General features: G+C 37.2%; 1 protein-coding gene across 1 annotated transcript in view; it reads left to right on the forward strand.

Annotated features, from left to right (window-relative positions):
• Window positions 1-11,290, forward strand: part of MIB1 (mindbomb E3 ubiquitin protein ligase 1) — a 116,537-nt gene extending 105,247 nt beyond the window's left edge. Inside the window, exons 19-21 of the mRNA XM_026661557.2 lie at window positions 1,693-1,806; window positions 3,197-3,297; window positions 9,164-11,290. Of these exons, the coding sequence (XP_026517342.1) occupies window positions 1,693-1,806; window positions 3,197-3,297; window positions 9,164-9,304 (356 nt within the window). The 3' untranslated portion in view covers window positions 9,305-11,290. The remainder of the gene's footprint in view (window positions 1-1,692; window positions 1,807-3,196; window positions 3,298-9,163) is intronic.
• Window positions 11,291-11,534: the final 244 nt, after the last annotated feature.

The following is an 11,534-nucleotide window of genomic DNA, read 5'->3' on the forward strand; positions in this document are numbered from 1 at the left end:
TGCCCCCTGGGGACCCCACCCCCATTCAACCCCCTTGTTCCCCGCCCTCTGACTGCCCCGCCCCCTGACCACCACCCCGAACTCCCCTGTCTTCTATCCAACTCCCCCGCTCCCTCCCCCTTACCGAGCTGCCTGGAGCACCAGTGGCTAATGGCGTTACAGCCGCGCTGCCTAGAGCAGCAGGACAGGCAGCCGCGCCGCCCGGCTGGAGCCAGCCACGCCACCATGCAGCACAGAGCACCGGGTCAGGCCGTGCCTCTGCAGCTGCACTGCCTGGCAAGAGCTCACAGCGCTGCCGCCCAGAGCATTGCGCCGGCGGCGGGACGAGCTGAGGCTGTGGGGAAGGGGGAACAGCAGGGGAGGGGCCGGGGGCTAGCCTCCCGGGGCAGGAGCTTAGGGGCCAGGCAGGAGGGTCCTGCAGGGCAGATGTGGCCCGCGGGTCATAGTTTGCCCACCTCTGCTATAGAATATTGATTTGTTGACATTATGGAGATACATAAGAGAGGGAAGGTAGTCCTCCCCATAAACAAGAGCTTAATTGATCTTGCTATGGAAATTTGGCATTATCTCTACCGCTCTGCTGTAACTCAGGTCTGACATATTCACTACCTTCGCAGCCATCCAGCTCCAGACTCTTTTCATTGTGTGCAGTGAAGAGAGCATGGGTGGGGGAAGAGAGCTTTTCGGTTAATTCCCCAGGAGGTGGATAGCAAGAAGATAGATTATCATGGTGAAAGGTGTGATCATTGAAGTGCATGTTGCCAATATCTACTTCGTAATAGGAAGTGAAGCTTCCAAACATGGAAAGGTTTTTTCAGATTATTTCCTGTCGCATTTGAGGAAGGAAAGTCGGTCTGCTGAGTGCCCCAGCACTCACTGAGAACTGTTTACAACTCTTACATTGGGTCCCAATACAGTGTTGCTGCAATCATGTGACATCGTTTTCTTCTCATAGAATTCCAGCCTTTCTCCTGTAATGCAAGCAAAAGATATAGATTTACCCTTCAAAGGGTTTGATCTTTTTTGTAGTAATTCCTGACACCCATTTGCCCATTGGATGTAAGTGAAACAAGGGATATTTTTGGATAGCGAGAGAAAGTAGGTGTTCTCCCATTCATACACTTTCTTTGGTATAGCTTTTAAAAAAGGTTAATTGGAAAATAGAAAAAATATTCCAGTACTGTTAATAAGGTACTAAAGCAACTGAATTAAAAATTAAAAGCTGCTAGTCTGTCCTTAATTCTCACCATGGTTATCAAAGATGATCTCAGAAATGTGCATGATTTTGCATTTAAATTCTGCAGTACCATTGTAAAATAGAGTTAATTAATGATGAAGTGGTATTTATTCCAAATTGTGGATTTCTTGCCCTTGAAAGTTTAAGTTTGCTTGCAGAAAAAAACCTATTCTTTCAAAATACACTAAAATAAAAAAAGACAAACAATTTGGCTTTTTGCAGGTCACATTCAGAGTATTGTTTGTGGATTCTTTGGGTCCTAACTAGCTTTTGAATAGGGTTTATGCTTATTTTTACATTATTTTTTGCAAACACAGCCATTGGTGGTGTAATTACACATTGTCATTTTATGTAGTGTATTTGTGGATAGAATGAAACGAACTGGATAGAATCGCAGAAGCAAGAATAAAGAGACTAGCAGGCTACTGAGTGTAAATTACCTCTGCTTTTACCAGACTGTGCAAGCCTGATGAAGAAGTGTGTGCAGTGCCGGGCAGTGGTTGAGCGGCGAGTGCCTTTCATTTTGTGTTGCGGAGGGAAAGGTACAGAAGATACCACTGATGACATTTGTGAGTGTTTTTCTTTTTTCTCTAATACTTCCAGTCTCCTTTCATTGAAAAAAGGGGGTTGACTATATATCCCTCACATCATCCGTTTGAAGGAAAGTTTTAAAGAAAGTAGTTTTGTGTCAGCCTTCCATCTACTGTTTGTCACTCACCATATGGGATAGTGGTAGATGCTGTTGTAGCATAGACCATGTCTGAAAAGGGCTGTTTCAATATCCAAGAAGCATGATACCAGAAGCTGAAACATCGTAAGTGTGTATATATGTCAGTGATGATTTGAACCCTTCTCGTTAACTTCCAGAACTTCATGGCCATATATCTATGTGACACGTGGAACAAAGTCTAAGAATTGCCAGTTAATATAATTGAAATACATAAATAAACATAAGCACATGGCCCCATACGAATTACAAATGTTAGCTTGACTTCTTGGCCTCTTTGACTAATCAGAGGAGCCCCAGAAGAAGTGGGAAATAGAACATTTTTTCTAGGATAAAGCTGGCCAAATAATTTGTGATATCAGAATTATTCAGTGAGTTCTGCCTTTTTCTGTTTGACTAGTTCTTAAACAGTTTATAATTTTCTTGAATTTATTAAATTATTCTGAGAGTTATTTCAAGTTATGTGAATAATTTTTTGTAGTGTGTGTCTGTGTGTGGTTCATTGTATGCGTTCAGTACTTGAAATTTGAGCTGTTGGTTAATTTAAATTGGAATAGCTACATGATATATTTGATCCCTGATGGGATGAACATAACTCAGAATCGCATTTCCAATAGAAACATTCAAGTTTAAAAATTCAAAATTTGCCTTTTGAAACTTTCCACTTTAAACTTGCTGTTTCTGTCAGTAAACTTGTTCCTGAACATTCACAAAGTGAACATGAAATAAGTGGAAACACAGTCAAACCAAGTTTGTTCAACAATTTGGATAAATATTTGCATGATATTTTTAGCAGTATTGATTCAGTCCCAGTCTTTAATTATCAAACAATACAGCAATGTGGATAACTTGAAGTGTTTACGCTGTTTTTTTGCCAAAGTATTTTCACCATTGGAGCATCACTGGTGGGTAGCAACCATGAAGGCATTCATGTAGATAGAGCTCCAGGTAGCTGCTAGCATTTTAACAGTCACAGTGAGGGAAATATTTGTCAAAAACTGATGTAGTTATAGCTTCCCAGTAAATTCTTTTAGTTCAGGAATGGAATTCTAGTGAGTCATAATAAATATAATTTGATTATCAAAATATATTTGCTAGAAGTAATGCTTCAATAATTCAGATAAATGGAAATAGTATTTTTGTGATTAGCGGACAAAAGTGTAATTATTCTTTGTTGCAAGTGCTGCATAACATGTTCTAGGCTTTTAATATTACTCTCCTCTGCATTATAGCAAGTGGAAACATTCCAGTTTTACAGAAAGACAAGGACAACACCAATGTCAATGCAGATGTACAGAAGCTGCAGCAGCAGTTACAAGACATAAAGGAACAGGTAAAAGTGCCACATGTTCCTTTATATTGAACACCAAAACAAAATAAGGGAAATCTGTTTAAACTCTTCAGTTCTTAATTTTTGATTAGTTAATCAAAGCCATTTTTGTTCTGTGAAGTAAAGATGAGCTCTAGTGTGGCTAAAAAGGTTTTTTGTGACTTATCTGACTTTTTTATACACACAGTGTTCTTAATGAGTAGCCACATTTGATATTTCATTTCTTGGCCTACCTATTTTAGTGTAACTGAATGGGCTTACGTGACCCAAACAATAAATATAAAAATGAAGGGAGGCAATGAATATTAACTCTATCTTTTGACCTCATAAAAATGTACAGTGAAGATTTTTTTCACAGAACTTCATTAAATACGGGCATTTTTCTTCACAAAACTGTATGCACTGAGCTGATGCAGGAGTTATGAGCCTGCCTAATCAGTAACAAACCACTTTTGAGCACAAGTTGGCAGTTAGGGGGGATGTACAGTCCCAATGCATTAGCACACTCAAATGAGAATTATATTTATATATGGCTACAATATGAAATATTGATAGGTGTAAAATATTACATATGTAATTTTTAGATGCAGTAATAATTAAATTTGTGATTATATAGATTTTAAAATATCTGAAATATAAGCCTTTTTAAATTCTGTGGTTGGAAAATTTATAAAGAAGGAAAATTTTTAAAAATCTTGGATAGGTTTAGACTTTCAAAAGATAAATTGAATATGGATGTCTTTGCAAGTGCTTGATCAAGTTAAAATAGTGACCTACAGACAACCCTGATCTTGTTTTTTAAATTACTTAATGTGAAATGATTCAGACAAGCAACTATTTTCTTTACGTCTTCTATAATACGCAAAAGCCAAAAATCTCTTAAATCTAGGAGCTAATACTTTGTACAGAATAGATTAAATACTTATTAACATGGAGGACAAACGTTTTGTGTGGTGAATTAAATTTGTCCCCTTTCTCTCCCTTTAAAGTCCCTCCCAAAAATTGTATTTCTTCTTGTCTGCTGGGATCATGCAACATTATTTGTCCTGAACCATTGCCCATGCTACCTTCAGCTATGCTGCAATTTTTGGCATGCCAGCTCAAACAGAGCTAGCACATGTCTGTATACCTTCGCTGGGAAGCATGCAGTGGAGATTTACCTTTAAAGGTGTACTGTCCTATATTTGTCACAGTTGAAATGTTTTGATTAATAAAAGAGACTGATGAGAACTTAATTCACATTTAAATTGTCTTTTTATCTCTTGTGGATTTAGAGTAGTGTATAGTGCTTCAAAGATGGCTAGTATCTGAGCTAATCCAGACAGCCCTGGCTGTCTGTCACAGACCTACCTGAAAGTTCAGAGAGAAGGTTTTGAATCACCTAGTTCTGGGCCACATCTGTAAATGCCTTTGAAAATTTGAGACCTGATGTACTGTCAGGTTTGCCTCTGAGGTTAACATCTATCAATAATTGTTACCCTCACCCCGGCAACTGGCTGAGACCCCATTATTGAAAATCTTTATGTTCAACTCAAAGCAGTTTCCAACCTAATCTGTGCCTGTATAAGGACAGGTAGACTAAAACAAACTATAGTTCTTTCTTACCTATAACATTTGAGGCTATTTTGTTGGTTTCATTTTCTACCTTTCTGGTCAAAAAGTAACAGTGTTTAACAAAAATTATTTTTTACTATTCTCTATTGCCTGGATTTTTGCAGTGCAGTTACTATCCAGTACTCTATTTTTAGGCTGATTTTCAAATATAGTCACTTGACTATTCTCTTTGCCCCTCAGCAGGATGTATATGGCTGCTTGTTTTTGACCATCTCTTAATTGACTGCCATGTCAAGTAGTTATTTTGTTGAAATGATTCTGCTTGAAATCTAGCTTGTCTGAAATTCTATTTTGTTTCTCAGGGAACTGGCTGACCTGTCTCATTTGGAATCTTTTAATTTGTCTTCTAGGTGACTTTTCTGTTTACTGTTGTGAGAGGGGTTAATGAGTTGCAGATTCTAGTTAATTGCTATTTTTTATTAAAAAAAAAAAAAAAGATTCTTCAGTTGTACCTTAAATATGTGCCTGAAGTTATATCCAGAGTTCCATTTGAAACATTTTTCTTTCATTTTCTGCTTTAAAGCTACACTTCTAATGTGAAATTCAGTATTTGTGTGTTCTTAAAATTTCTTATTTGTTCTTTTCAGCAGGTATACCTACGTTTCAACTCATGTCTTCAGTGATAATCTAATACATTAGTGCAGCAACCTTTTAAAACCATTTCTGGTGCCAAGCAGAAGCGAGGCCTGATGTCAGCAAAATCCCCACACGATGACCACATCATTCTTCAGGGATTCCCTGAATGTGAACCATCTTTGACTGTGATTGCAGTTCCCTCCACCACATTTCATACGTAATCACCCTCATCTGTCTGTAATAAATTCTTTATATATGTTCCTTCACCATATGTATGTCATTTCTTTTTATTTAAAATTAAAGTTATTGTAATGTCACTGTGCACCAGTATCTTGTGCCTGGAAACACTGTTATCAGTAATAAAAAATTGTTATAGGTTCTAATATGGCACCCATATCAGACAAAAACTAAAATATGCTGCTAAAATTGACTTATTTGCAATATCATACCCCAGTGATAATCTCATGTTATTGCTAAAACCTTTCCATACTATCTTAACTCTGTGGATTACAACTGATTAGAACTGACTGGGTGCCTTTATGGTGGTGTTTCAGAAGCAAGAATACATAATATATAAAAAGAAATCAAATACTTTCTCCAGGCACAGAATTTTCATTTGTTTCCCCTCAAAAGATCTCCAGCTAATTTATTCATATAGGGTTGAGGTAATAGACACCAAATTTTGGCACTAAAGCAGGAGGCCAAATTAAAAGTATAGTCAAAATATCTACCATTTTGTTTGCTCTTCTTCTTGTTACAAAAGCAGGGTGTAAGGCACTGATAGTCATGTAACTAGAGTACAGTTGGAGAGCAGGCAGGTAGGTTGATCATTCTGTGCAAAGTTACTTAAAGCTGCTGCCATGTGAAGGTAAATAAACTAAAACATGTATGACATTGAAAAATGAAACTGGTCTCTACAAATAAATATTCACCGTTTTTATGATAAGCAGGAAGAATCTGGACGATCTGCTCGTGCCTCCATACAATTGAAGAAAGACCTATTTTCTGAGTTTAAGATACCACCAGGGAATTTCTTCTAAATTGTGTGCTGCAATGAAATGAGTAAACAAAATAAAACAAAATTTTTGCCCCCATTGCTTAGGCAGAATACACTTTTACAGTGTCCTATGATGTGCATATACATTTCCAAATTACTCTGTAGTATATTGGAGAGAAACAGATTTTTTTATTCTAATTGTAAGATATATAGTCAGACCCCAAAGCAAACTATAGGGGTAAAGAACATACAGTGGGGAGGACTTGAATTCTGTTCTTGCAGGATGAGATTTAGGGTTTACACCTTGTATCCCTTCTAAAAGGGATACTTTAGGACTATTAAGTTATGTACATGCACCCCAGGAAAGCTATTTAATGTTAATAAGTAATTAATGAAGAATTTCCCCATACTTTGGACTTTACAATACTATGAATTATAAGGATGATACTTAGTTGTACCAGGTGAGGATTTGGCTTCAGTGAGGAAGGGGGTGGAATGACTGATTTACAATCAGTTCCTTGCAGTGCTTTAGTGGAAGACAATTACATAAACTTTGAGTTATTGAAAATCATGAATAGATATGGTGATGCCATACTCGCCCTGACAACATTTGATTATGAAATATGCTTGTTGAGAATGTATAATTTTTTATATTTGCAAATTCATTCAAAAAGTTCAAGGTCTTATCTGGTAGTGGGTGTGTCTACACTGCAATAAAAAACCTCTGTCATGAATCTCAGCGCTCAGGTCTCAAAGCGCACGAACTGCAGTTAGATGTTTGGGTTCGGGCTGGAACCTGGGCTCTGAGACCTACCAGAGGGTTTCAGAGCCTGGGTTCCAGCCTGAGCCCTACACTGTAATTTTTAGCGTGGCGAGTCTGAATCCACTGACCCGGGCCAGTCATGGCTATGCCACTGGTCTCTTACTGCAGTGTAGATTTAGATGCCTTCTGGCAGCTCCTTAGCTATGCTGATTTCACAGAGATTGAAATAAGAGATAATTGGACAAATTCTGATTTTAAACTCTGTGTAAACATGTGGAGGTCATGAGCCATGATAACCAGGAGTATACTAAAGAATGTTTGTCCCTGCATTTAATTGATTCCATAGAAGGCATGCCTAAAATTTTACATTTTATTGTGTGGACACTGCTGTGGATATGTACACCTTTCCCTGGTGTAACACTACTTTGGTAAACCTGCAGTGATTTAAAAAGTAGATCAGAAAAAACAGTGCACAAGTGCAAGGTGATAGTGAAATAAATTTGTATTTATGGGCCACTGTTAATAAGGGTCCAATTATACATGGTTTATAAGCATGTTACAGACATTAGTATGTGTCTCGGGTGGTTATAAGCACACTATAGATGTCAGTTTAAGAATGAGTAGAAACTCCTCAGTAGATATAAGTTGTGGTTATAAGCAACCTGTTGATCTAACAGTCTGTAACAATTGATTATTAGAAATCTATTTATGTATTACCCTTTTATAAACCATTTATAAATGGAACTTTAATGTGATTATGGTGAAGGAACAAACATGTGCCTTGTAGTTGAATTTTTGCATATGATGTAGGTGGAGGACACTGCAGGCACAGTCAAGGATGGTTCTCTTAAGGGACAAACTTTCATGGTGAACAGTTGTAAGAGATCCTTTTGGGTATTGGGTCTCACTTTATGTTTAATAGTAAAAACTGGTTTTAAAGGGTTGCTGTGCGGATCTGAGTTAGGAGTAGAAGGCTCAGATAAGTTGAGCAGCCCTCCATTGAAACATTAAATTTTCATAGATGTTATCTGGATTTCTAAAAAACAGAACATGTGCAGGATATGGTCCTATGCAAGTAATGATTATTCCTTTACAAGTAACATTGAAAGTACAGAATTAAAGCATATATTGGAATACACCAGTTACTTTTCCTCAGAAAGCTGGTATCTTAAATGTTGTTGGTAAAGCTTCTGAAAATATTGAGTTACTTAGGATTCCAAATCAGAGAGCAAATTACTTCCCAGAGGAAAATTGAAAGTCAGTTCACATCAGTGGTGTTTAGCATGTATGTTGGGACTGTTAACTATTTTAAATAAAGCAAAACCATATTCATAGTATTTCTGAGTCCATGAGGTGCTTGGCGGGGGGGAAGGGGGTGTGTGTGTGAGAGAGAGAGAGAGAGAGAGAGGTAGGTAAATGAGTAGGTAGAAATTTGAGGCATGGGTGGTAAATAATTTGTTCATTGAATTACATACACAAATGTCTGTGCTTCATAGATTTCCCTGTTTCCTTAAAATTGTATAAAGGAAACCAAAGGGGGATGCAGCTGAAAATTGCATATTTACTCTGCTATGAACTTAAATGATGCCATCAGATTTGTGTAGAAAGCTACTGTGGGGTTGGTTTTCTTATTTTGTGGAGAAGGAGTTTAAAAAACTCAGTTGTTATTCCTTCATAAAACAAATAATTTATACTGAGGATTAAATGAAATAGTGAATTTACTATTTTGTATTTAATATCAAAAGGCAGGTTATTGAATCTGTCGTCGTTCTGTGGCTTGGTTTCTCTATCGCAGTGCAGTGATCTCTGTTCACTCAACAGTTGCATATATTAAATTTTCTACAATTAATAGAATGCATACTTGATACTTTTTTCTCACCATTGCTGTCCACTACCTAACTTGTCAAAATCTTTTACAGACCATGTGCCCTGTTTGTTTGGATCGTCTGAAGAATATGATCTTTCTGTGTGGCCATGGAACATGTCAGCTTTGTGGAGACCGAATGAGTGAATGCCCTATATGCCGCAAGGCTATAGAACGAAGAATCCTTTTGTATTAAACAATAAAACAAGTGTCTTCTGTTAGCTTATCAAATTGTCAGTACATTTTGGTCATCAAATCTCTGTAAGTTTGAAAGGCTGTTGAAGGTTCTAATGAAAACATTTCTAATACTGCAGTGCATATGTGCTACATTGTAATTGCTTAAAGACTAAACACATCAGAAAAGAAAACAGTATTTGAACAGTCAACTTTTAGTTGTACTATCAAGAGATAGCTAAGATAAGGCTAAATTAATAAAGCAGTCTTTTCCCCTCACCCCCTTAAAGCACCAAGTGTAAAGGGACAATCATGATTTTCTGTTTTGGTATCTTTAAAGTTTTTATATGTACGTATGGACTTTAATATGAGCCATCAAGTGATGTAGATTTTGTACCGCCAGTTGCTTTCAAATATTTATTTTTTTTAGCTCAAGTTTGACACCTCTTCAGCATATACTCAATTGTCAAATGACAGAAAGTTATGCCTCATAGTACTGTTGTCTTGAAAGTTACAGTAATGCAAAATCAGCACAATATATCCAAGTAGTATTCAGTACCATACAGTTCCTATAAGATGACATCAAAATATAACCACATGGATAACTTTGACTGTAATGTGCCCTATATGCTCAGTGTGGATTTAGAGGAGAATGTCAGTGGAAAGAAACACAAATTTGCTTTAGGAATGTTATGCCCCCAAAACTGTACGTCAGTCTGACAGGATCAAATTAAACTAAATAAGGAACTTCTTAATCCTGTCGACAAAAAAAACCAACTAATATATAGAATTGTGAGAGGAGAGTACTCATTGTTTTTCTTTACAAGGTATTTGAAAAATAAAGTGTAGATCAGTTATCAATTTCACACATAAAGAGTGTAGTTGATTAAAATATTTGGGGAACAAGTGTATAACCAGAGAGTAGGGAAATTATGGGTCTCATGATCTAAGGAAACTGGGTGGTATATTTTTCCTTTGAATTTTGTAGAAAGCAGCTGTTCTTTAAATCATCTTTTCTGTTGCGGACTGTGCATTTTTTACATAAATCAGTGTGGTCTATTAAGCCAGTCTTACAGAAGAATTATCAACAGCAAAGGAGGTAAACTATATATTGCCCACTCATCTCAATGGGGTATTAATTTCAGAGCCCAGCAGAGACCATTTAATAGCTAATATTAAGCAAGACAGTGGTGATAAGTCTGTGGGTTTCCTGACACATGGATATGCTACTTGAAACTGGTTGTTGGAGTTAGCTAGGATTTGTATTGCACTTATAGATACTCTTGGCTCTTTGACTACTACCAGCAGCTGTAAAACATAAGTAAGAGCACAATCCAAATGTTCTTCAGGCTTTGGTGGTCGGGATTTCAGGAAAGGAGTTAAGTTCGAAGCTCTTACAGCCAAATGATGGCATATAAAAGCAATTCAGCAGTTACCTGAATTACTGAGTGAATAGAATACGAAATCAGTGCTTGCTGTCTTTTAGCCCTGATTTGGACAATTTCTTTCAAGGATTGTGAAATACACAATGGATTCAGTTAGGTGCCTTACTTGCAGATAACACTGGTCTCCTTCATTTAACTCCTGTTACATGTAGCAGGGACATGAAAGTGGGAATTGGTCTGGGGAGGATCAAGGTGAGAATGAAGTGATTCATAGTCTGCATTCTTCACTTGGAAAATCACATGCTTACACAATGCACAGTCTTCTGAAGTTTGTGATAAGCTGGTGTTGATCTTTGGAATTCTGCAGACTTCAGCCAAAATCTCAGAAGAATTTACCAATTCTTTTTAAGTATTGATCATGCAGTTAGAACACCTGTATGGTAGAAGGAAACTCTACAGTGGTTTCTTAGAAAATCAATACATAATGCATTAGCTGACAAAACAATCTATGCCCCAAAATTTCTGCTCCAACAGGTAAATGTTCCTTGCTCTTTTTAACTCGGTTTTGAACAATCCAATCCTGTATTCTTTGTTCTGATGTTCCAGCAGTCATATATATGTCATATATACCATATATCTCACTCTGTGTTTGGTCATTTGCATAGCTTTTGGTTTTGCTTGGTGCTTTGAGTCACTATTCTGAAATAGGTAGTCCCAGTAGCTTCTATATAAAATCTTTGGTTGTTAGTAAATCTCGTCCTCAGTTTAGCAGTCCCACAACTGGTTTAATTGCTTTAGCTCTAGGAATTTTATATACTTTTGGAGTTGCAGCCTGGTTAGCTGAGGTTTTTGAATTCCAGTCTGAGA

The sequence above is a fragment of the Terrapene carolina genome, unplaced genomic scaffold (genome assembly GCF_002925995.2).
Source record: "Terrapene carolina triunguis isolate 2854851 unplaced genomic scaffold, T_m_triunguis-2.0 Scaffold58, whole genome shotgun sequence".
In the NCBI taxonomy this organism is placed as follows: domain Eukaryota; kingdom Metazoa; phylum Chordata; order Testudines; family Emydidae; genus Terrapene; species Terrapene triunguis.